Genomic DNA, 27222 nt, shown 5'->3' with positions numbered 1-27222 from the left:
CAGAGGGGTACATATTTTTGTAATTTTTTTGAGACAGGGTCTCACTGTATTGCTCAGGCTGGAGGGAAGTGGCATGACCTCAGCTCACTGCAGCCTTGACCTCCCAGACTCAGGTGATCCTCCCACCTCAGCCTCCTGAGTATTTGGGACTACAGGTGAGCATGATATCTGGCTAATTTTTTGTATTTTTGTAGAGATGGGGTTTCGCCATTTTGCCCAGGCTGATCTCAAACTCCTGGGCTCAAGCGATCTGCCCACCTCCACCTCCCAAAGTGCTAGGATTACAGATATGAGCCACCACACCTGGCCTATAATTTTTCTAGAAAGCATTTTGCCATCAACAGGGAGGAGCTGCCAATAAATTTTATTGCACTATTTATTTCTATTTAAAAGCTATACACCTGGTCTCTTGATCAGACTTTATTGATATTGTTATGGCTCATCAAATTAATTTAACAAAGACTTATGTACCTCTTACGTACTCATCAGGCTCTGTGATGAGTCAGATGAACAGGTTTCAGTTTCTCTCCTAGATGTATTCACAAATCATTACCTAGTAACATGGGAAGTGTTTTTTTGTTGGGGTTCCACTCCTGTCAATGATTTCCTTACAAGCTATGTCTTTATTGCCTTCTAATGGAAAATGCCATGACAAGATGGTGCATAACCTGAGCTGATCATAGTACCTTACCCTTTTGGCCACTGTCATTGGTCTCACAGGGTGGCACATGACCTAAGCTTGGCCAGTCATCTCTGGACTGAAGTTGGTAAAGAAAAGATCGCTTTTATCTTAGGTTACATGCCTTTAGAAATGCAAGCCTGCAACCACCAGTTTTCCTGCTCCTGGCCTCATTTATAGTGGAAGAAAATGACACCCACATGCAGAGAGAAATAGAGAAGATGGAAAGTCATGACAATGTACAAGTCCATGGATGGAGTCATTGCTGAGGCCACTCCATACTTCCCAAGGATTGTCTTTGTGAACCAATAGAGTCCCCATTCTCTGATCAGATTTTGTTACTTGCAACCAGAGAATTAGAAGACTCTGTAAGAAGTGTTCATGGAATAATAGAGAAGGTACAAATAGCTCAGTTTTGTAAAGTTAGGACAGTCTTCATAGAGAAGAAGACAACCAAGCTTTGTCTTTAGCAATAAGAAGGGGTTCCACAGGAGAATGAAAAGAAGGACATTTCTGGGAGGCAAAGGAAAGTAGAGTGCACTTGCATGGAAAATGAAGTAGTATGATATGGGAGACACAAATGAAAAAAATGGGCTCAACTTAGATCCCAAGGGAATTTCCTTGAATACTTTATTGCGGAGTTACGGCTTTGTCATATAAGCAATGATTGGGAAATCATTAGAGGATTTTAAACAGGGTTATGATACGGTCAGATTAATATTTTAAAAAGATTAAGTGGTCACAATGGTGGGTTGTTGAGAAAAGGGAAGGAAATCATAGTCCAGATGGGAAGCTACCACAGTAAATCTGGTAAGAAATGATGAAGATCTAAACAAGGGCTGTGCACCAGATGGATCTTAGTCAAGATAGAGTCTGGAGGATTTGGTGTCTTGTTGAACAGGAATAAGAAAGGAAAGGAGGCAGCCTGAGATAATGCTTTGGCTTCTGACTGAGATAACCAGATGGATGGGTGGAGGCACTGTTAAGCAAGAAGGAATGGCAGGTTCTGGGGGTGAGGATAGATTGCATTAGGCATGACTGATGCCCATGGGACTTCCACTTGGAGATGTCTAATAGACACAAAGAAAGAGTGCTGTGCAGTTCAGCAGTGAAGTCAGAGCTGATAACACAAATTTAGAAATCATTGTTAGAGTAGTGGGGCCAGATGAGGGGGCCCAGAAAATCCAGAAAAAGAGTGTTACTTTCTAAAAGAGCCCTAGATAGGTATTTTTCATGCTGAGTTAATTTATCCTTCAAGTGCAGTTCAATACTACAACGGATGCAAAATATTAACATCTTAATCTTATCAGTATAACAATAGCCAATGTGAAACACAAACTATTTACTTATTCTCTTTTAGGGTGAGATGAATGTTACCAATTTATTTATCTATTTGCCCAGATATCTATCTTTTAATTTAACTTTCCTTCCTTCCTTCCTTCTTTCTTTCTTTCTTTTCTTTCTCTTTCATGGCATCCTCGTTCACTCCAAAGGTTGCTCTGATACTTGCCTCCTTTACTTTTTATTTTTTTGCTCTGCTAACTATACTCAAGTGGCTTTCCTAAGTGCACATATATTACGCCGAAAGCACTCAGGTTGATAATGTAGAGCCTTGAGAGTCTGCAGAGCTCTAAAGAAGCATACTTTGTGATCAGCCAGCTTTCATCTGTTGAGAACTCTTAATGTTTATTGTTAAGGATGTTCCAGTAGATACAGAGTTGACTTTATAAAAGTCACCAATAGAAATACTTCCCAAGCCGCTTTTGGGCTTAGCCACCTTCAAACATTCATTACTCTTTCTTTTTTTTTTCTTTTTCCTTTCACTAGTGAATTTGTGAAAGCTTTTTCAGCTGTTTGCAAGCTTTTCTCAAACAGTGATGGAGGTTAGACAATCATGCGCTCCAAATACAGCATAGCTACTTATTCCTCCTTTAAAAACCTGGGTTTAAAGAGAAATAAAGATGTCTTTGAGGGAGGTAATTAACTGAGAGCCAGGAGACCTGGGTTCTAATATCAACCTTTTCTGTTATGAGTTTATGGTCTTGGATTGTTATTTAAGGTCTTCACGTTTTAGTTTCTGCATCTGAAAATGGTCTGCCTCTCAGCAGGTTATTGTGAGAACAAACACTCAGCATATATAGAAATGCTTTGAATTTTTCAGCAAGCCTCTGAAAGAACATATGACAACATGCTTAGCTCAACTGACTAAAAGTCACCTGTATCCATTCTGTTTGTGAGAATAAAAGTTGATGAATGAAAACACTTAGCTCAGTGCTTGGCACATAGTAGGTACTTAGTAAAATTGTAATTCTCAGTGCTTCCCTTCTTCCTTTCCTTCCTTCTTCACTCCCTTCTTGCCTTCCTCTTTTTATACCTTCTTTCCTAAGATGCTTTTAGTCTGTCTTTGTTGACTTGTTTAGACTTGTTTCAGAACAATCTTTAATTTTCAGAAGGAAGACCTTATTTAATATTCTAGGAAAATTGTTTTTTGTAATAATACAAAACTAGAAATAGGACCATGTCATCATGCTTTAGGACATATTTATGTTGTATTATTTTACAGAACAAACAAGCAAAAGCTCAACTGTTACAGACAGAAAGGAAAGTCAAAGGCCTAGAGCCTTGAAAATGTTCTGATTAGGGAAGCTCACAGTGGCCACAGCCACAACGATTAAAGGATTGGTGGTTCAGACTTGACTTGAGCTGTTTTCCCAATAATTTAGTGCTGATGGAGGCAAGAGGTTGTGTCACGCTTATACTTCCTCTTAGAAGGACTCTGGTTTATCTGATTTTTTTAAATGCCTGTATTCTCTCTCCCTTGACAATACAGAGTAATTTGTGATTCTAATGTTATTACACATTCTCTCAAGTTTTTAAAAACAGGCATGTTGTTATTAATAAGGAGAGATGTTTGGAGTACTCTCCAATAAATTAGTCATCAAGATGTCCTGAATGGAGGTAATTTTGTGTCAATGATCTTGAATATCTTTTTGCTTCACAGCAGAATTTAAGCTGCTTTAAGTGATAGAAGCTTTGCTATGTATCTGTCTCCTGAAGTCTCCCCTTCTAACCCACTGCCCCCAACACACAATAGAAAGTGTCAACCATACTCAGCTACAACTTTTGGCCTCATATGGATTAAGCCTTTATGGCTTACACTTTGTTTTGTCAAGAAAAGGAAATAATGTAAGAATCCTCTTATATAGAAAAGAGATTTTGCATTTTATCAGTTTCAAATGATGGAATGTTTTCTTTAATATAAGAATAAATAACAATGTAGGAATTTGAGCCCTGCAAGTCCAATCAGGTCACTGGGCACTTTTTCCCAGTCCCCAGAAGAAGAGAATATTCAACGCAGTCAGATTATGAAGGGCTGACTGATACATGGCCAGGAGCCAAGACCTCCAGAAGGCTTAGGGGAACGTGCCAGAGGCCACTGGCCTGGACAACACAGTCAGCCTGAGCTGGGAAGCCCTAGGCTGCTGCAGAGCTGTTCTTATCAATCTTCTTCCCTCCTTCCTACCCCCAGGCTTTTTTCTAGACATTGAGAAAAATACCTTCAGTGAAGCCCTGGAACTTTCAGGCACCCCGTTTCCGTATTTTCCTGAGATGATTCCACAGGCAAGTGGAGACCATGTCATTGCGCCAACCCCTACAGAAGAAAAAACTTAAAAAGTTGCTTGTGCAAACTGGGATCAAAGGGTGGGGGGCGGGGGTTGGGCAGTAGTGTTTAAACAGAATTTGGTAGGTTATAGGGAAAAGCTGGCCAGATAAATGAGTTAATATCAGCATGCATTTTTTTCCATTACAATTTAGGAGCTTACAAATTGTGTTTCATTCTTTAATCAACCAATTAAACATGGACTGTCAGTTCTTGGGAGTGCATACAAGAAAGCCTGAAAAATGTGGCTCATCCATGAATTTTTGTTGTCCTTGTCCATTTAGTGCCTAACATAGTGCCTGGTACACAGCAGGAGCACACACCTGGTATACAGTAAACACTCAATAAGTGAGAGCAGTAATAACAATTATTATTGCTGTTGTTGAAGTTTTATCTTTTTCTCCTTTTCCCAGAATTTTCCTGCTCATATGAACCTCTGTTTCTTAGTAAGAAAGTTATCTCTGGAAACTTTTGATAAATAAGCCTGAAAGTGTGGCTTGTTCATCTTTTCCTAATGTCTAAATTTCTTGGGTATATGTTATATATATATATATATATATATATATATATATATATATATATATATATATATATTTCCCCTTTCTCTGAAGGCATTAGTTCTATCTGCACAAATGTATAGTGCCTGACTTATTAGTTGCTGAATTTCCCATTTCTAACTCAGTGCAAGGGCCAGGGTAGTAGATACAGTTGTATATATCCACAATTTTTTTTGAAAGGTAGTCATTGTTTACTCGAGCAAGCACCAATGAAAAATGAACTTATTCATTGGTTGTTCCTTTTATGCAGTATGCATTTTTTGAATACCTGCTGAGTACAGCTGAAACACCAGTCACAATTTATAACTCTGCTTGGCTTTCATCAGTGATACCCAGTAGACTAAATGCAGATTCTGCTACATTTTGATTCTGCTACAATCTCTGGAATGCATGGTTCTTACAATGTCTATATGTTAATTACGGACACTTAGGAAAGCATTTCAGTAACACTGTTTTTATTTTTTCCCCAAATCAGTGATCTTTCTCTTGTTAAAAATCCTCCGTAGCTTTTATTTTGAAGATTACCTATTTTGTGGTAGAGCTCTGGCAGCTGGACCTCCACTTTCTCTCTCTGGAAAAGATGGTACTCAGCTTGTTCACAGACGGGTGGGATCATATTGAACTGTCTTGCTACAGAATAGGCTTCCTAGGGAGGAATGAGATTACAACCAAATTTATACTGATAAGAAATAAGGCTTCGCTGTAATTTGTATGCATGAGAAATGTTTACTTTGGTGAAATCAGTACAAACCAAGAAACATGTAGGATGCCAAATAATAAGCAAATTTGTCACCACCAATTTCACTAAGAGCAATATGAAATGTAGGAAACCCTTATTAATTCTTTGGGAGGATTTGGATTGAGTTAAGTCCAGGGCAAATTAGTCAAGGTGTGAATTATACGCTATGATAAAATGTAGTTTAACTATTTTTAAGTTCCTAAAGAAATAAGACTTAGACTAACACATAAAAGTATCTGTAATTAGCTTGGTATAAACAGTATAGTTAATACAGTTTTTTATAAGAAAACTAGAATACTCTTAATATATCTCATTAGCTGTGAAATTCACTTTACCCTCTTGCCACCAAAGAACACTGTATTCTCTGCTGTATTCTGAACGGATGAGCTCCGGCTCCAATATCCATCTCTGTAATGATGGAATTGATTCTAGAATTCCAGTACCATAGTGATTGTGAGAAAAGTTTGCGAAAGATCTTGCAATTTATGCATGGCATCTGAAAAGCAATAATAAGGTACTCAATAGCCATTTAAAAATAGAAGTTAAATCACCATGATCTCCATAGCACTCCACCTCGAGGTGCCCCAGTACATCGCCATGCCTTGGTTTATCACATGTGTCATGGCTCGGACAATTTCTGTGGAAGGTCAAACAGAGAGCATTTCATGAATTTGTCTACTTTTCAAAGTTATGCAATTTTTACCCCTCTAGCCAAAGCTTAGAAGCTTAATGCATGCAATTGTTTGTTTGATTAATAAAATTAGCCTAATATTGGTGACAACATTATAGTCTGACATGAAATATTGATGGTTTGGAGGCTGATGGTACTTTTGGGTAAACTGACATTCCATTTTCCATTTGCAGCAACAACACTAAATGATATTGAAAATATAATGACCACTTTAAGTTCTTCCTTTACTTTTATTGCTTGATGATTCCTGGCCTAATAAAGAATACATGATTCACCTTTTTAAGAGCCTGAGTACCTTTCTCACTAAAGTGAGAAGTAAGAGAAGGCATTTGTTTTAACTTTGTAGAATGTAAGGTTATTGAGGGTGAAAGGCTTGTCTTTGTATATTGGACTTGCAGAGCTGGGCCTCACTCAGAATGGGTCTCTAAGAGAGGTGAGTCAACAACAATGTGTTTAGCAGAAAGATAAACATATTAAATGCTGAACAAACAGCTGAAGCCACCGTGGCTCACAGCTTGCAATGACACACCCTGTCCTTTATCACTTTGAACCAAATTTTGTCCTAAGACACCCACATAATTGATTTCACTGGGGCCTGTTTGTGGTCCCACCCAGTGTGCTCATCAGCCTCATGCAGCTCGACATCACATTTCCTAAACAGGAAAATGAATCCCTTCCCCAGAGGATGGAGCTGAGCAAATCCTCTTGGCACCAGCCAGATGTGCTGCAGAGCAAGAGAGCATGGAGACCCTCAAGTTTAATTTAGTTAAAATTCACAGGGTTGGATTTCTTCTACAAAGCAGGTCAGTTAAACACTCAGGATGCCAGGTCACTCGACAGTTTCAAAGGGTCACAGGCCTTGGGCTTTTTTATTTCTCAGTAATACCAGTCAGTTAAATGCCCTTCAGAAGAAGCAAATCCTTGTCTCAAAGTAGAGTTGCAGTAGAGATGGAGTCTCGCTCTTTGGCCCAGGCTGGAGTGCAGTGGCGCGATCTCAGCTCACTGCAGGCTCCGCCTCCCAGGTTCACGCCATTCTCCTGCCTCAGCCTCCCGAGTAGCTGGGACTACAGGCGCCCGCCACCACACCCGGCTAACTTTTTGTATTTTTAGTAGAGACGGGGTTTCACTGTGTTAGCCAGAATGGTCTCGATCTCCTGACCTCATGATCCGCCCACCTTGGCCTCCCAAAGTGCTGGGATTACAGGCGTGAGCCACCGCTCCCGGCCTTCTGTAAACTATTTTTAATTGCCCTTGATTTCTTTTTTGGAAGATGGAAATGCTTTCATTCACCATTGTGTGTCCAACAGAGGTAAAAGCTGGCTTATAAGCAAAATAGTTTTCTTTTTCTTGGAGAAAGACTGTAGAATATCAAATTATTGCCCAGCAACTAAAACTATGAAGTTCATTCTCCATTTATAAAACATATGATTAAGAAAGTGTAAGGAACTGCTTTTCTTCTCTTTTATTATACAAATGGAGATGCGTGCCTATGATAAACAGTTCTAGAAGTTGCAAACAATGATATGAATCTCTGCCCCAGAAAGATTCTGTCTTTAGATGTTTCCATCACTGCACCAGCTCCCTTTCCCTTCACATCCTGTGTCACTCAGAGCTGGGAGTTCAGCCAATCAACAGTATCTATTAGGTGTCTGCTGTTCTGGGTGCTGGAGATACTGTGATGAATCAAACATACTGATAAACACAGAAGAGGTTAACAGAGAATAAACTGGACCTGGCCTCTCCCTTAACTCTGTCTCTGCCATCAAGTAAGACAGGCACAGAATGCTGACAGGTGGCTTGGACAAGTGGGAGTCCTTGACAAGAGCAGTGAAGATGGAGTGGAAGTTGTGACTCTTCCTGCACATGCATTCAATTATACAACACACAAGTATTAAAAGCTTAATATTTGCCAGTCACTGTGCTGGTTGCTGGGTTCTTCTGTGAGTAAAACAGACACAAATTTCCTGGACTCAGGGAGTTTCAAGTTGAGTGAGAGATGGAGGGGTAAACAAGTAAGTCATTATAAAATGTAAAGTGTTATAAAGAAAATAACATAGGGGACTGGGACAGGAAATGAAAGAGAAGACGTATTTAGTGGAGTAAGGAAGGTCTCACTGAAGAGCAATCATGTTTAGGCATAAAAAAGAAAAAAGGAACCATCCTTCACTGAAGAGCAATCATGTTTAGGCATAAAAAAGAAAAAAGGAACCATCCTTGTGAAGAACAGTGGAAGAGCATTCGAGGCAGATGATATAGTATGTGCCTAGGCCCTGAGGAAGGACAGAGCTTAGCGAGTCCCAGCAATGGGAGGGAAGGAGGACAGGGGTATGAGATAAAATTGGCAGAGGGCAAACCATGTCATTTGTATGTTATTCAAGGTTTAATCAAGGCATTAACATTTTATCAGGTAAGGGGATGGTAGACTATAGTTTGCATTTCAGAACAGTCTCTGTGCTGTGGAGAATCATTAGTAACAGGGAGGACTGGAGGAACTAGGAAGAGCTTGAGGAAGGTATTGTTGTATTCTAGGCAGGAGATGAGGGTGATTTGTAATAGGGTGGTGATGACAAAGAGAGAGAGTGGTGGATGGATTCAAAATATATGTTGAAGGCAGAATCCACTATACTTACAGATGGACTGAATGTGGTCAGGGAAAGGGAGGAATTAAAGCTGTTTCCCAGATATCTGGCTGTTTACAGAGATAAGGGAGACTGAAGGAAGAACAAGTTTGGGAGAAAAATCAAGGGTTCTTCTTTGGACATGCGAAAAATGGAGACGCATGTGAGATACTAAAGGGGAGATGTCGGGCGGGGCGCGGTGGCTCACGCCTGTAATCCCAGCACTTTGGGAGGCCAAGGCGGGTGGATCACAAGGTCAGGAGATCGAGACCATCCTGGCCAACATGGTGAAACCCCATCTCTACTAAAAATACAGAAAATTAGCCGGGCATGGTGGCGGGTGCCTGTAGTACCAGCTATTCAGGAGGCTGAGGCAGGAGAATGGCGTGAACCCGGGAGGTAGAGCTCGCAGTGAGCCGAGATCGCGCCACTACACTCCAGCATGGCGGAGAGAGCGAGACTCCATCTCAAAAAATAAAATAAAATAAAAAATAAAGGGGAGATGTCGAGTGGATATTTAATAGTTGGATAAATAAGACAGTGAGCAATCTGGGCCAGAGGTGTATATACATTTATTAGTTACCAGTCTATTGATTATATTTAAATTCATGAAAATGGATGAGCCTTGTAAGGAAAGTCTATAGAGAGAAAAGAGAAGAGTTTCTGATGGCCAGCCCAGGGGTTAGAGAGAGGACCCATGCAGGATACTGGGTAGCCGGCAGCCAAAGGGGCAGGAGGGAAGCTGGCACACAGGGATGTGTCAGACCAAGAGCAGAGGGCACTTCAAGAGGGAGCCATGCCCACAGGGTGGAACGCCATGGACATTTGTGTCAGAACAGCCCCAAACAGTGTCCATTGGATTTGGCCATATGTAGGGAGACCACTGCAGACCGTGAGAAAAGCAGCTTCAGTGTCAGTGATGTGATGGGATCAAGCAAGGCTGGAGCCATTGGAAGCCACTCAATGGAAGAATGAGTGGAAGAAGGAGAGGCCTTAAAGACAATGCATTCAATAAGTTTGGAAGAGAAACAGGACAGGAGCTGAAGGGATATTCAGGGTCACGGGACATTAAGAGTAAGCCTGTGTGCCAATTGGAGTGACCTAGGAAGAGGGAGTTATTGATGAAATGGCCTGGGGGCTGGGAAGGAAGAGGGAGAGAGACTTGATAAAGGAAGAGGGAGGAGGGACAGAGCCCCTAGAGGTAAGAAGGACACTTTTGTCAAGATGATGGGACCCAGGGAGGTTTGTAGAACTCATCATGGGAAGACATGGGAGCACCTGTTTGATGAATTCTAGTCTCAATAAACTGTGAACCAAGTATAAAAGGAGGCATGAGATGTGTAGGAGAAATGAGAAAAAGGTGAGGAGAGCCTCTGTGAGGTGCTACAATGCCCCAGGTCTTTTTGTTGCTGGTAGTTTTTTCCTCATTGTTTAGCTTTTGACTCTGAAGAGAAAAGCTTGGTGGAATTGGGAAAAGAGAACTCTGTGAGTTCTTGTCCTGGAAGGAGGCTGCAACATCAAAAGCAGGGAGAAATTGCAGGAGAACCAAGAGGCTGCAGTTTTGGAGATTCATGTTGCCATGAATTAAAATTTAATTCTATTTCAGAGAAAAATTCATTTAGCTTACTAAGAGGAAACAACCATACTGATGGCCGAGGTGGGTTTTTACATGATTTGAATAATTAAGAACACTAGAGGGCAGCATTGCTGAAAGGAAAAATCAACTGTCTTCTAGATGCTGTTAAGTGCATAACATGGAGATGCATTTTAAAAGCCTCCTAGGCAGAATAACAATTCTGAGTGGGGAAAAGATGGTTAGAAAGATAGTTTAGTGCACTGCATCACCTGCCTCTAGGAAAGGAGACTCAGACAAATGTGATTAAACCTGATAACCCAGTACTGAATGTGACTTTCCTGGTCTGGGCTGCTTCCCCAGTTTTCCAGAAGCCTTAACCCCAGTGGTTCTCGACTCTGACTGCATATTAGAAACACCTGGAGTGGGGACTGCACAAACTATCCATGCCCAGGCTCCACTGAAATTCTATTATATTAGAATCTCTTGGGGGTGAGGCCCCAGCATCGATGATAATTTAAAAACTCATCCCAGATGATGATTCTAGTGTGCAGCCAGGATTTACACCAACGTGCTTGTCTACACCAATGGTCTCAGGGTGTAGCTCCTGGACCAGCAGCAGCAGCAGCACCTGGAAACTTGTTACAAATGCAAATCCCAGGGCCTCACCCCAGACCTAGTAAATTACAAAGTCTGCATATGTGTTTTAAGCAGCCTTTCAAGTAATGCTGATACACACTGCTTTATACTATTCCCAAGCAAGCCATTTCAATGGGTACCAACATCTTCCTACATTTCCTCTTTTGCTTTTTTATCTAATCCAAGTGCTTCATGCTATAATCTTTAGTTATTTGCCTTAGTACATAAGCAAACAGATAGCTAGTATGATATCTACTCTCTCTCTCTCTCCCTCTCCCTCTCTTCCCCTGTGCTCCCCCGCCCCACCCCCCCCCCGCCCCCCACCCCCACCCCCCGCCCCCTGCCCCGACTATGAATCAGAATTGCCTGGGAAATTTGATAAAAATGCTGAGGTCCAGGTCCTAGCCTCTTTCAGTGAGCCAGGGCCTTCGTATGATTTTCATTAGCTCTCAATCACAAACTTTTAGAAAAACTGACTAAACTATTGAAAGACTTTGTTAAGTCCTCCCTCTGCGCTCCTTTCCAGGTTGAAATAATCATTATTCTTTAACCTAGTGATGCCTCCCCAGCGCTCACCCGCCACAGGCAGCTCTCGCACATACTTCCTGTATCCCTAGCACACAGGTGGCTCCCTATAAATGCTGCGGGTCCATTTTGTTTCCCTGAGTACTCAATTTCCTTCTGTAAAGTGAGAAATGATATGGATGTTGTGAAATTCTTTCAAAGCTTGACGTGAGATAATGGGTGTAGAATAATTTGTGAATTTGAAACAGTAACACAAACTGAAAATGGCCCAGGTTTCTTCTCAAATAGGCCCAGATTCTAAATTTTGGGGACAGTTGTTTCAGTAATGTAGGCCATCAATGTTTTAAAAAATATGCATTTTATGTCAAAGAAATTAACACAACTATTTGTTCTGAGTGAAAACAATTTTGGTTGATCAATATTTTAGTTTTCTAAATTGGATCACATGCCAAAAGTGGTAGCTCACATTAAACTTTTTTCCTGCAAAATGTTCCCTAGAACTTTGAAAGCTGTAAGCCAATAGTTGTACTGCACGAACAGTAAGCCACAGGGGTAAAGATAAAAATATCCTTATTAGAAATTAGTGTTTTGATCATATAAAATGTACTCAAATTAATCTGGCCATAGACATAAAAGCAAAACATAAAAAAGATAAAAGCAAAAGAAACCTTAGAGGTAATCCAGTGCAGTTCCTTCTTATGCTAGATGAGGAAACAGGTTAGGAGTGAAGTTTTTAGGCATAATTAAAAGCTTGACTATTATTAACAATTATAAATATTTTAAATATGCTTGCAAAATGCTGAGAAAAAACATGCAAAATAATAATTGTATTATTTAGTGGAATTACATGTAATTTTGTTCTTAATTTTTCACATTTCCAGTAAACGTGTTGTACTTTTATGTAAAAAAGAAGAACGATTATCTAACAAGCAAAGGCACCACTTTAAACACTAACATGTTATATATTTAACCAAATGAAATTGCTATTTTTAGAGCCCCATAATAGTTTAATATTGGTAGTATCCTATGGTTCAACCCAGCTGATACCAGATTTTTTTTTTTTTTTTTAAGAGGCAAGGATCAAGATGGAGGCTACAAAACTGGTATAATGCAAGAATTTGGTTTCATCAGAGAAGTTGCTGTTAACACTAATAAAAAATAGGCCTAGACCTAGGCACAATTTTTACTTCAGGTCAGCTGTTTGTGATTTATCTACCTTAAGTTGTTTATTTATTTAACTTCAGAAGCTTGTGGTGGTGGTGGTTTATAATTGTACTGCTTTGAAGCTTAGAGGAATCCTCTTGAATCTTGATCAGTCCTTCATATTCTGAGCTGCGGAGAATGCTGTCAGCTTGATGCCTGGAGATAGAGGTCTATCATTCTTCAGAGGACTGGAAACTTATAATCATAAATGAAATGATGTCATCCTTAGTATGGATCATAAGTCACATGTCTTAAAGGTTTGCTGAATGTCTGAGGACAGCCTGGTTCCATTTGCCTTACAGAGCATGTACTAGGATGCAGGAGACATTGGTTTTCTTGGCCCCATCACAGTCACTAACCTTTGACATCTCTTGTCCTTGCTGAGATCTCAGTTTCTTCAATGCAAATGAGCAGATTGATATTAATTAAGCCTACAGTTAATCTTGATAATAACTGTTTGGGTGGGAATATTTGAATCCCATTTTGTTGAGGAAGAACCTGAGACTCAGAAAGGTAAAATCACTTAGGCCAGGTCTCAGCAGATAGTCTATAGACCCCATCTAGCTTTGAAGTTCTGTGATTGGTCATCGTGAGAGGCTCTTTGCATAGTGCATTGAGGGAGAAGATGGTTTGGGGAGAGAAAACTAACAGAGCATTTACTTAATTCACCTCATTGTGTGTTTGTGAACATGTGATGCCTTGTGTGGTTATATCCATCCATCCCTTTGCATTTAATACACAGATGGCTATAGTTCATGATGAGTATAAATGACTTGGGAAATATGAGCTTTCTTTTTGTGTTTTTTTTTTTGAAGAAAGACTAAAATCTGATGACTCTTTGAAAAGAGAGGCCAAAAAAGGGCTGATGTCTGCATCTCATCTGTCAAAGCTTAAAGAAAGAGTGGTCTTTACAGGGCAGTTTATAGGGAATACGCTTTCTGGATCAGGGCACTGGCCAAACTGATTCTGAATCAGAACAGAACAGATTCAAGAGACTAGAAAGGAATTCATGCACTGAGCCAAGTCAATAAAACCTCTTCTATCTGGAGAAATTGAACCTTCTTCAAAACTCCGACCCAAGAATGGGGCTTTATGTCTCCGAAGGCAATGCATTTTCCAACCTGTAGCTACCCTGAGAGAACCCTCCCTAAAGAGCATATGGTCCTCAGCCTCTCCTCTCTGCTACACACTGGTTTTCCCTGACTCTAGACAGTTTGAAGTGAGCCTTTGATATTGCCCAAATATGATTTCAGAAACTTATTCTAAAATGTGAAATAGGTTATTGAAATGGGACACTTTTAGTCTCACTTTTAGCTCAAGTCCAAAGGCTCTGAACAGCAACTGTTGTTTTTAAGTACCCCTGAGTTCCAAAGTGAAGCACTAGACCACCTATGCAGGAGACCATGGTGAAAAATGTTTGGTCATCTTTAGCCCAGCCTTCACCTTGAAAAAATAAATGAGTAAAAAAAAGCCCTTTTAGAACTGATCAATAAATTCATTAAGGTTGCAGGACACAAAATCAACATACGAGAATCAGTACCATTTCTATACAATAACAACAAACTAGCTGAAAAAGAAATCATGAAAGCAATATCATTTACAATAGCCACAAAAAATTAAATACCAAGTGATACGGTTTGGATGTTTGTCCTCTCCAAATCTCATGTAGAAATGTGATTCACAATGTTGGAGGTGGGTCCAGGTGGGAAGTGACTGGATCATCGAGTGGATCCCTCATGAATGGTTTGGCATCATCTCCTTGGTGATAAGAGAGTTCTTACTCACTCAGTTCACATGAGAGCTGGTTGTTTAAAAGAGTCTGGGATCTCCCTTTTCTCTCTTTCTTGCTCCCTCTAGCCTTGTAATACACTCCCCCTCCCCATCTTAGCCTTCCACCATGATTGTAAGCTCCCTGAGGCCCTCACCAGAAGCAGATGCTGGTACCATGCTTTCTGTACAACCTGCAGCACCATGAGCCAATTAAACCTCTTTTCTTTATAAATTACCTAGCCTCAGGTATTTCTTTATAGCAATGCAAAAATGGCATAATACACCTATAAATTAATTTAAGAAGGTAAAAAATCTCTACAATTAAAATTATGAAACTCTGACGAAAGAAATTGAAGAGAACACACAAAAAATAGGAAGACATCTCATGTTCACAAATTGGAAGAGTTAATACTGTTAAAACAACTATACTACCCAAGGCAATCTACACATTCAATGTAATCCCTATCAAAATTCCAACTACATTCTTTGCAGAAATAGAGAAAACAATCCTAAAATTTATATGGAACCACAAAAGACCCAGAATAGCCAAAGCAATCTTGAGCAAAAAGAACAAAGCTGGAGATATCACACTACTTGACCTGAAAATATACTACAAAGATATAGTAACTAAAGTAGTGTGATACTGGCATAAAAACAGACACCTAGATCAATGGAATAGACTAGAAATAAATTCACATATTTACAGCCAACAGATTTTTGACAAAGGTTCAAGGAACATTCACTGGGGGAAAGGGAATTCTCTTCAATAAATAGTCCTGGGAAAACTGGATATCCATGTGCAGAAAAATGAAAGTATATTCCTATTTCTCATCATGTACAAAAATCAACTCAAAATGGATTAAAGACCTAAATGTAAGACCTGACCTGAAGCTATGAAAGTACTAGAAGAAAACAGGGGAAATGCTTCAGGAAATTGGTCTGGACAAAGGTTTTATGGGAAAGACCTCAAAAGCACAAGCAACAAAAACAAAAATAGACAAATGAATTATCTTAAACTAAAAGCTTCTGCACAGCAAAGGAACTAATCAACAGTGTAAAGAGACAACCTAGAGAATGGGAGAAAATATTTGTGAATTATTCGTCTAACAAGGAATTCATTTTCAGAATATACAACGAATTCAAACAACTCATCAGCAAAAAAAAAAAAAAACCAAGTAATCCAATTTAAAAATGGGCAAATGATCTGAATAAATATTCCTCCAAAGAAGACATACAATGGGCCAACAAGGAAGACCGTGTCTCTAAAGAAACAAAAACAAGGCATAAGATACCATCTTACCCATTAGACTGGCTACCATCAAAAAGACAAAAAAAAAAAAATGCTGGCAAGAAGGTGGAGAAAAGGAAAATCATATGCTGTTGGTAGGAATGTAAATTAGTACAGCTATTATGCAGAATAGTATGGAGGTTTCTCAAAAAACTAGAACTAGAACTACCATATGATCCATCAGTTTCACTACTGATTATATATCCAAAGGAAAGGAAATCATATGTTGAAGAGATATCTGCACTCTCATGTTTATTTCGGCACAATTCACACTAGCCAAGATATGGAATCAACCTAAGTGTTCATCAGCAGATGAACTGATAAAGAAAATGTGGTATAGATACACAATGGAATATTATTCAGCCATAAAAAAAGAATTAAATACTGTCATTTGTGGCAACATGGATAAGCCTGGTGGACATTACATTATGTGAAATAAGCCAGGCGCAGAAAGATAAATACTCATATTTATCTCACTCATATGTGGAAGCTAAATCAGTTGATCTCATAGAAGCAGAGAAAAGAATAGTGGTAACTAGAGGCTGGGATGAGTGGGAGGGAAAGGAGGATACGGAGAGTTTGGTTAATAAACACAATATTACTGCTAGATAGGAGGAATAAGTTCTAGTGTTCTGTAGCTTTGTGGGGAGACTATAGTTAACAATTGTTTATTCTATATTTTCAAATAGCTAGAATAGAGTATTTTGAATGTTTCCAACACAAAGAAATGATAAGTGTTTGAGGTGATGGATATGTTAATGACTTTGATTTGATCATAACACATTGTATACGGGTAGCAAAATATCACACTGTGCTCCATAAATATGTACAATTTTTATGTGTCAACTAAAAATAATAATAAGAGAATAAATAAATGGAGGTTGAGAGATTATTTGGTCTTGTTTGAGTTTTGTGGTATTGCCCCTGTGATCTTTCCGTCTACCTCTATCTTTCACCTCATCTCTAAGAAAATAAAACTTTAGAACCTAAAATTCCCATTTGTAGAACTTGCAAGTAAGAACAGTTCCCTGAATCGACAGCCTGACCTTGTTGTGACTTCTCCCAAACAGACAGACATAGGCTGTCCTGGGAACTCTGCTCACTCCTTGTACAACTCTCCCTACAAGGGGAGGCTATGGGATGCTATATCCTCTTAATATTATTTCTTGCTCCATCAGACATGTACTCTTTAATCCTAGCAAGACAGCAGTTGTTCATCTTACATTTAGATAAGAATGGTGAAGTGACTTGCCCAAAGCAATAAGAGAGCTTTCTACTCTATCCTCATTATTTCCCTGTAATTCTTTTATCACCACCCCCAGTTTTTCCAGCTTCTCACCTAGACTTACCACTGCCTGCTGACATGCTCCAAGAAATAATTATGTAGAATATGGTTCACAAAATTGCACCTTTTCTTTCAACATAATCTAAATATAGCCCCACCATTTTCTACTAAAACCTGGTGATTCCAAGTAATCAGTTTGCTGTGTTTGGTTAATGCTAAATGGTAGTAATGAAAGAGGTTATTCTATCCTGGTAAAAGTGAGGTGGCATCCACAATGAGTATAGAGTACAATGCTATTATTGCATATGTCAAATTCTATAGGATTTGTGAATAGTGCAATGAATTTGAATTCATTTAAAAACACTCAAAATGAAAGTAAACCCATCACTTTAAATTTTATCTGGAGCAAGGCAATGAACAAATTTAAACAAACAAACAAACAAACCTAAGTGAACTGAAATTACAGGACTGTGCAACTTTCCTAGATACCTGACTTATATCTTCATTTGTGAAGCTAAAAGTTTTATCATTACTAGGTTGTAGGACACTGGTCCTCTAAGTATCCTGGGGTTTCCTTTGGCAATGTTACTGAACTCAGTCTGTAAAAAAGCAACTTTTATAGTTTGAACATGGGTCTTACCCTGATGTGGGATATTTCCCTGACACAAATGAAAATGTTAAAATTTGAAAAAGAATTATTTGTCCTTCTAAAATTTGTAAAGTTTTGTTCTTGTCACCTAAGTTTCTGATTCATCTTGAATTTGTGTGTGTGTGTGTGTGTGTGTGTGTGTGTGGTGTAAGGTAGGGATCTGGTTTCATTTTTTTTTTTCATATTATAGAAAATAGAATGCCACTTTTTCCATGTCCATTTATTGAATAGTCCCTTCTTTTCCCACTGATGTTCTAGAGTACTTTTGTCAAATATCAATGTTTTATAAATGCTAGTGTCTGTTTCTGGAGTCTCTATTATAGGGACTAATATTATATTACATCAATTTATCCCATAGCCAGTACCTTTCTTAATTACTGAGGTTTCATAATGAGTGCTGGTACTGTGATAGGGCACGTCCTTCCCTTCCACTTTATCCATTTTCAGGAGTCATTTGGCTCTTCCTGGCCAATTACCCTTTCTTATATATTTTATAATTAGCTTATCAAATTATTTTAAAAGCTTGGAAGGATTTTGGTTGGAATAGGGCACATTTAGCAGAATTGGCATCTGATATGGTTTGGCTGTGTCCCCACCCAAATCTCAACTTGAATTGTATCTCCCAGAATTCCCACATGTTGCGGGAGGGACCCAGAGGGAGGTAATTGAATCATGGGGGCTGGTCTTTCCCGTGCTAGTCTCATGATAGTTAATAAGTCTCACGAGATATGGTAGGTTTATCAGGGGTTTCTGCTTTTGCTTCTTCCTCATTTTCTCTTCCTGCCACCATGTAAGAAGTGCCATTCACCTCCCGCCATGATTCTGAGACCTCCCTAGCCACGTGGAACTGTAAGTCCCATTAAACATCTTTTCCTTCCCAGTCTCGGGTATGTCTTTATCAGCAGCATGAAAATGGACTAATACAGCATCTTTAAGGTACTAAGTCAGGCCGGGCACAGTGGCTCACACCTGTAATCCCTGCACTTTGGGAGGCTGGGGCGGGTGGATCACCTGAGGCCGGGACTTCAAGACCAGCCTGGGCAACATGGTGAAACCCCGTCTCTACTAAAAATACAATAATTAGCCAGGCATGGTGGCACATGCCTGTAATCCCAGATCCTCGGGAGGCTGAGGCACGAGAATCCCTTGAACCTGGCAGGCAGAGGTTGCAGTGAGCCAAGATCACACCATTGTGATCTCCAGCCTGGGCAACAGAGCAAGACTCCTCTCAAAAAAAAAAAAAAAAAAAAAGGTACTATGTCTTTCTGTCCATGGACTTAGGATATATCTGCATTTATTCAATCTCCTATAATGTCTTTCAGTAAAGTTTTATAAATTTATTCATATACCATATACTTCTTGCACATCTTTTAAAATCTTTTTATTCCCACTTACTTGACATGATAAAAAATATTCTAAATGGTTTCTTCTTGCCTGTACAGGCTTTTGGACTCTAATTTTCCCTTCCTTTTGTTTCTATGGAGGTAAATAGCAGTTCCCCAAGGAGGAGAATGGAAGCTGACTAGGGAATCTCATGCATTATTAATGTTTTACCGTTGTCATACTGGTGTTCTGTATTGAGGGTAATTATATTTTAGAAATCAAAGGAGCAGATGACAATGACAGCAGCCTCTAGTAGAGATGGAAAGGCGTACTTCAGGACATTTGCCTGGTTAGAAGGCTATCTTATCCCTGTATGAGACTCAACTGCTGCAGTCTATGCTAGTATATTGACATGTAGTCAGTGAAGCCCCTCAAATTCTATCATAGAACGTGGTCAAGATAGTTTTGACCTAGAAAATTTTCAAAGCAGGTGTTACCAGTTACTCATCACTGCCATTGATGACAATACTTCCACAAACATCTGATTTTCAATAACCTGATTTTTCCAGTGAATGTACCAGAATGAATGATCTACAAAATATATACAGAAATAAATAAGGAAATTAACCTACTCTGTAGGTTTATTTGATAGAGCCAATTTATTCTAACTTAGAATAGCTAAATGAGACTTTTTTGTATATCAGACACAATTAATAAACCTAATCAGCAACATGTGGAAAGATATAAGTTGTTGTTACCCTTCATTTAACAATAATATATAAAAATGTCTAAAGATAATATCTTTAAGAATTGTTAGTTTTTTATTTTGCAATTCTCTTGAGCTTTGGGTTGCAGTATTTCTTACTGAGAAATAAAGATGTCTCTAACTTCTTGATGTATTAATTAGGTTTTTTTTTCTTTTTAAATGGAGTAAGTTATTGAAAACTCATTTGGAAGTCTTAAATTGTAAAAGATTTATCTGCTCATGTCACTGGAAATGCAGTCACATGGTGCTTCAGGAATGATTGTTCCAACAAATCACTGAGGACCAATCTTTTGTCTAACCCTCCACTCTGCTATCCCCAGGCTGGTTTCCCTTGTGGCACTGGTGTGGCTGTCAGTAACGTGTGAGGTCATGTGCTTCCTTGTACCTATTCAGCTAGGCCCTCTGCTTCATCATTCCAAGAAAGACTTCTGAGATTTACTCTAGGCTGTTCTTGTCACATAAACCAATGACTCTGGCCAAAGGGAAAAAACAAAGGATCGTTTAGCTTACAACCCAGAGCCTACCTTGCAACCAAGGAGCGGCAAGGAGAGAGTAATGCAGCCTTCCTCTGAGTCAACTGGCAATCTTGGAAAAGAGTCACCCTCATATGAAAATTTGGGCACCTGAGAAAGCAGGGTGGCTGCTGGGTAGACAACCAACAATTTCTACTCTGCTTAGATTGGGTCTTGTGGGTCACACCAGGGAGCTGGGTCCCTAGGCCACATGGCAACAGAGGGACAGAGAGGGCATGGACTCTATTGAGTGCCTACCTTGTGCTTGGCTCTGTGCTGGAAATTTTTCCATTACTGCATTTATGTTTTGCCACAGCCCTATGAGGTGGTATTATTACATTCCCACTTTATGTTTGAAAAAATCAGGTTCAGGAGGATGAAAATTTGATGAAGCCAGTTTTAAATTTCTCTCTAAAACCAGCCCCACCCACTAGCCCCCAAGATCAAACAGAATGAAGCAAAATATCTTTATCCCTTTTTCTTCATCCACATTTGTATTTCATGCAAACTCTTTTGATTATGTGATTTGAAGCACATAGAGGGTTAACAATATGAAGGGACCTCAAAAATTTCATGGAAAGATGAAATTAAAAGATGACAATACAAAGTATAAACTTTATTTCTCAACTTAAGCCCCATCAAGTTCAAGGCACTTTTGTAAGCAATGGTACCAGCCATTTAGTTCACCCCTAAAAAACTGAGGGTCCTAGAAATTTAACTATATCAATAGTCTTTTCACATTATTAACTAAAGAAAAATGGGTCCCCTTTGAAGATTATTTTTAAGATTAAGAAAAAAAAAGAAGGCAGAAGGAGCCAAATCAGGACTGCAGGATGGATCCCTCATGACTTCCCATCAAAACTCTTGCAAAATTGCCTTTGTTTGAGCAGGAACATTGTCATGATGGAGAAGGACTCTCTGATAAAGCTTTCCCAGATGTTTTTCCTCTAAAGCCTTAACTAACTTTCTCAAAAACACTCTCATAATAAGCAAACATTATCATTCTTTGGTCCACCAAAATGTCAACAAGCAAAATGCCTTGAGCATCCCAAAAAGCTGTTGCCATGACCTTTGCTCTTGACCAGTCTGCTTTTTCTTTGACTGGACCACTTGCATCTCTTGGTAGCCATTGCTTTGATTTTGCTTTGTCTTCAGGATCATACTGGAAATGCCATGTTTATCCCCTGTTACAATTCTTCAAAGAAATGCTTCAGCATCTTGATTCCAATTGTTTAAAGTTTCCATTGAAAGCTCTGCTCTTGTCTGCAGCAGCATTGTGTGCAATGGTTTTGGTACCCACGGAAAGAAAACTTTGCTCAACTTCAGTATTTCAGTCAGAATTGTGTAAACTGAACCAATTGAGATATCTACGGTGTTGGATATTCTTTCTGCTGTTAATCATCGGTCTTCTTTAATTAGGTCATGTATTAGTCTGTTTTCATGCTGCTGATAAAGACGTAACTGAGACTGGGCAATTTACAAAAGAAAGAGGTTTACTGGACTTACAGTTCCATATAGCTGGGGAGGAAGACATGGAAGGGCAAGTCATGTCTTACATGGATGGCAACCGGCAAAGAAAAGAGAGGTTGTGCAGGGAAACTCCTGTATTTAAAACCATTAGCTCTCATGAGACTCATTTACCATCATGAGAACCGCACAGGAAAGACCTGCCCCATATTCAGTCACCTCCCACCAGGTTCCTCCCACAACACGTGGGAATTGTGGGAGTTACAATTCAAGATGAGATTTGGGTGGGGATGCAGCTGAACCATATCAAGGCATAAGCAAGATGAATTTTTCTTCTTGCAAATTGATGTGGATGGTTTGCTGCTGTGGGCTTCATCTTCAACATTGTCTTGTCCATTCTTAAAATGAGTTATCCATTTTTAAACTGCTGGTTTCTTTGGGGGCATTGTCACCATGAACTTTTCATAAAGCATCAATAATTTCACCATTCTTTCACCCAAGCTTCACTATAAATCTGATGTTTGACTTGCTTCAATTTTAGCAGAATTCATGTTGCTTTGACAGGGGCTCATTTCAAACTGCCATCTTATCCTTCTCAGTGCCTCAAACTAGATCTTGTTTAGACATGCTATACCAAATTAGTGTGAGTTTATTTTGGCACAAAATAAATATGCAGTCCATGCACAGTTTTTTCATAATACACATTTTTCCACAAACTTTTCGAAGACCCTTTGTATCTATATCAATTGAAGAAACAAGTCTTTGGGCCTATCAGAATGTGAAGTATTAGGCAACATACTCACTAAGAATAGTTTTCCTAATGTTCATTGAGTTGCTAAAAAATAAATTTAACCAAACCCCACCAGTTCTACATGGCATATAATATTTCTATATTCATTAGTGGAACAGTTATTTTTATACTTGGAAGCATCTGTCATTGCACTGCAGATATCTGACTCAAGTCTTAAATTTCTGATCTTTTAAATTGTGTAAATGTCATCCTTATTGGTCAGACAGACGGATGTGGAATCTTGACCCATAACTTCTTATTCTATTATCCTGTCTGGAGATTTTTATTTATACAGCTGTCTGTGTATCAGCTTCTTGGGACAGGCTTTTAACTATTTTAAAAGGAATTCTGTCTTGTAGATGAAGGAATAAAGCAAGAATATTAGCAGAGGATTGATAAGAGTAAAAAAAAATTTACCCTAATGAGATTTTCTGCTGGTAAATCCAGTTTCATGCTGTAACAGGAAGCAATCTTCATTGCTCCTTTAATAGTGTAGAGCTGGCCTTCCTTCCTGGTTGTGCCATGGCACATGTCTGGAAGGAGATGCTTTCTTAATGTTAATGATATTAAAACCTCCACTTAACTCATGCAGCTCACTGGCAGTCTCAAATGCATTTTAGCTCTGCAGCGCTTATTTATATTTGTCAGATATCTGGTAACTAACCAAAAGGTAAGTTTAAAACTTGATATGTTAGAATAGACTGCTTTTCTTAGTTTTTCAACAGTGAATTACCCAGTAAGGAGGAGTTTAATATTTTAAATATTAATGTTAATATTTTAAAACAAAGCATCTGTCACTCTATATGTTAAAATGTGAGGCTGGCCCAGTAGTGGCTGGGCAACTGTCACTGCAAGGGCCATTACAGAAGAGGCTGTCCTGTCTCCATGGGTCTTCCCTAGGATGGCCCATTTTATTTCCTTGTACCTATTTCACTGTTCCACACGTTGTCTGGTTGTATCTGGGGCCCTTAATCTCTTTCTTTGGGACTTTCCTTGCTGTTTCTGAGGCTCTTCCCCATTCCCCATACAATGTTGGCTGTTTTCCCTTATTTTCTCCATTAGAATCTTCTGCTAAGGAATGATTCATCAAAGTTTATCATGGTAAGACATTGCTTCTACTACATGACCCACTAAAGTGGCTACAAAAACAAGTAGTATTAGATAGTTTTGGGTTTAGCATAAAAATGTATGCAAACATTCTATACCATATGTATTAGTCTATTTTCATACTTCTATGAAGAAATACTTGAGACTGGGTAATTTATAAAGAAAACGAGGTTTAATGGATATGCTATACCAAATTAGTGTGAGTTTATTTTGGCGCAAAATAAATATGCAGTCCATGCACAGTTTTCTCATAATACACATTTTTCCACAAACTTTTCGAAGACCCTTTGTATCTATATCAATTGAAGAAACAAGCCTTTGGGCCTATCAGAATGTGATGTATTAGGCAACATACTCACTAAGAATAGTTTTCCTAATGTTCATTGAGTTCACAGTTCCACATGGCTGGGGAAGCCTCACTCTTATAGTGGAAGGCAAAGGAGGAGCGAAGGCACGTCTTACGTGGTGGCAGGCAAAAGAGCATGTGCAGGGAAACTGCCTTTTATAAAACCATCAGATCTCATGAGACTTATTCACCATCATGAGAACAGCACAGAAACACCTGCCCCTGTGATTCAATCACCTCCCACCAGGTCTCTCCCAAGACACATGGGGATTATGGGAGCTACAATTCAAGATGAGATTTGGGTGGGGACACAGCCAAACCATATCACCATAAGAAAGAAATTGATTTAAAACAATAATAATATTTTTCTTTACGAATCTTTACAAATATTGTGCCTTTACAAAACTGACATGGAGAAAAATGTCACATATTTACTCTGTGGCTTCTTCAACTCACTCCTTGCCTCCCAAACTCACCTCTTACACACACAAACACATTTCCTTGTGCTTCAGGGGAAATACCTGCCTGGTTGTGAGGCAAAGGGCAGTAGGAAGGAGTCAGTGACAGAAAATGTGTAATGTATTGTCCTTCTCAGGGACTACACATTCATCAGGCACAGACTCCAGACTCCTAGTTCACCCTAACTCTTTATGGTCTGAACTTTTGTGTTATCTTCATGAGACATTTTGAGATGCCCCCTTACATTAATATTAAGGGTCTTTTACCTTCTGGGGCATTAAAAATGACAGTTAACACATATGGCACCTGTAATGTGCCTAGCAATGTTCTAAACACTTTACATGTTAACTACTTTATTCCTCACAGCAATATTATAGAATAGGGTTATTACTGTTATTCTTATTTTGCACATGAGGAAACTGAGGCACAACAAAGGTGGGTAAATTGTTCAAGGTTACCCAGCTAGTAAGTGATGGAGCTGGGATTTGATAGCAGGCAGTCTGGCTCTAGTCTGCTGTTGTTCACAGAGAACACTTCAGCAAGTTAGAAATCAGCAAACTTAGTATTCCATTGTATGTATGTATCACATTTTCTTTATCAAGTCTATCATTGGTGGGTATTTAGGTTGATTCCACATCTTTGCTTTTGTGAATAGTGCTGCAATGAACATATGTGTGCATGTATCTTTATAATAGAATGATTTATATTCCTTTGGGTACATATCCAGTAATGGGATTGCTGGGTTGAATGGTATTTCTCCCTCTCTGTCTTTGAGAAATTGCCACACTGTCTTCCACGATGGCTGAACTAATTTACATTTCCACCAATGGTGTAAAAGTATTCCTTTTTCTTCACAACCTCACATACCATGGAATACTATACAGCCACAAAAAGGAATGAGAGCATGTTCTTTGCAGGGACATGGATGGAGCTGGAGGCCATTATCTCTAGCAAACTAGTGCAGAAACAGAAAACCAAATACCATGTGTTCTTATTTATAAGTGGGAGCTGAATGATGAGAACACATGGACACACTGCAGGGAACACACACTGGGGCCTGTTGAAGAGCTGAGGGTAGGAGGAGGGAGAGCATCAGGAAGAATAGCTAAGGGATGCTGGCCTTAATACCTGGGTGATGCGATGATCTGTGCAGCAAACCACCATGGCACATGTTAACCTATGTAACAAACCTGTACATCCTGCACATGCATTCCTGAACTTAAAATAAAAGTTCGAAAAAAAAAGAAAAATATTGGCAAACTTGCTTGTAACCAGCAAGGTAGATCAAGAAGCTTTGACAGAACATAACAGGTTACATTGAATGAATGAAATGTTAACTCTTGAACTTCTTTGGGAACCCACAGGAACCATATTCTGCTTCCTGAGGTCACTTACTTCATACAGATGGCTGCTCAGTGTGTGTGACTACAAGGCACTCCTCTGTGACACAGCAATGTGAAGAGTCTCTTTTCCCTACTTGGCCTTCATTGCCTTGAAACTTTCACACATGAATCTCTTTCAACATAGGAATTTGACAGGACAGATATAGAACAGTGGAGAAAGAGGTCATTAGTTCCCAAGCTGTCCTTCACTCATAAGCTATTGTCTACAATAAAGGAGGAAAAGATAAGTGCTGAGTAGAGAAGGAGGCACCATGCAGAACAGGTGAGAAAGGAGGGTGTTTAAATTTAACTAAGGGCATTAGGATGGCTTCCCAGGGAAAAGTCTAGGGAAACACTGGCAGCCCTAAGAGCCATGCTCTTCCAAATTTTTTATTATGCTTCCCAATCAGTCAAACACAAAAGGACATAAATAACAAAATAATGCTAGTAATGAATTATAAGTCATAGAACAAAATCAAAATCTATGAGTTTATATTGATATAAATAAACAAATAAATGGGGAAGAAGAGAGAGCTCTTTTCTACAGCAGAATGCCAATCTGCCCCCTTCCCCTGCAAATGATGAAAGTGTGATGGAAATAGAAAACCACCTTGGCAAGCACAACAGCACTGGTTTCAGGCAAGAATCACTGATGAACGCTAAAATTAAGCACCATCCTGATGAGAAACAGGATATTTGCATAGTTTCAATGTGTCTCCCCCAAAGAGACTTATTAATTACTAAAGGTAACTCTACAGTGGAGAAGCCTGGTAGGTACCACCATAAAACCAAGTGATCAAAGTTAATATCATCAGTAATGGGAAAACTAGACATTCTGCACCCTCTAGCATGATGTACTGGGAAGGATACAACATTATCTCTGTGGTCCTCCTGCCAAAAGTGCTTAATCTGAATTTAATCACTAGAAAATGCCTGAAAAACTCCAACTGAAGGACATTCTACAAAGTAGTCGATAGTCTTGTAAAGTGTCAAAGTTATAAAGACAAAGCCTGAAGAGCTGATCCAGCTTACAGGAGACGAAAGACACATGATGAGTAGCAGCAACGTGTGATCTTGGCCAGAAAAGGATATTAGTGGGCAGCTGGAGAAACATGAATAAGACTCAGATTATATAATATTATTGTGTTAATGTTAATCTTATTAATATTAATTAATTAACACATTAATAAAGT

At 39.2% G+C, this 27222-nt stretch overlaps 1 protein-coding gene across 3 annotated transcripts in view; it reads right to left on the bottom strand.

The window, feature by feature from the left end:
- KCNAB1 (potassium voltage-gated channel subfamily A regulatory beta subunit 1) overlaps window positions 1–27222 on the bottom strand; it is a 487064-nt gene that overhangs the window by 20538 nt on the left and 439304 nt on the right. For all 3 annotated transcript variants that reach the window (XM_054480674.2, XM_054480675.2, XM_054480676.2), the window contains 3 exons: window positions 6188–6273; window positions 5423–5543; window positions 4237–4331 (listed from right to left, as the gene is read on the bottom strand). In XM_054480674.2, the coding sequence (XP_054336649.1) occupies window positions 4237–4331; window positions 5423–5543; window positions 6188–6273 (302 nt within the window). The remainder of the gene's footprint in view (window positions 1–4236; window positions 4332–5422; window positions 5544–6187; window positions 6274–27222) is intronic.

This window comes from Pongo pygmaeus, chromosome 2, assembly GCF_028885625.2.
Source record: "Pongo pygmaeus isolate AG05252 chromosome 2, NHGRI_mPonPyg2-v2.0_pri, whole genome shotgun sequence".
Taxonomy (NCBI): domain Eukaryota; kingdom Metazoa; phylum Chordata; class Mammalia; order Primates; family Hominidae; genus Pongo; species Pongo pygmaeus.
The sequence above is the reverse complement of the archived record's forward strand: the minus strand, read 5'-3'. Positions and strand labels throughout refer to the sequence as shown.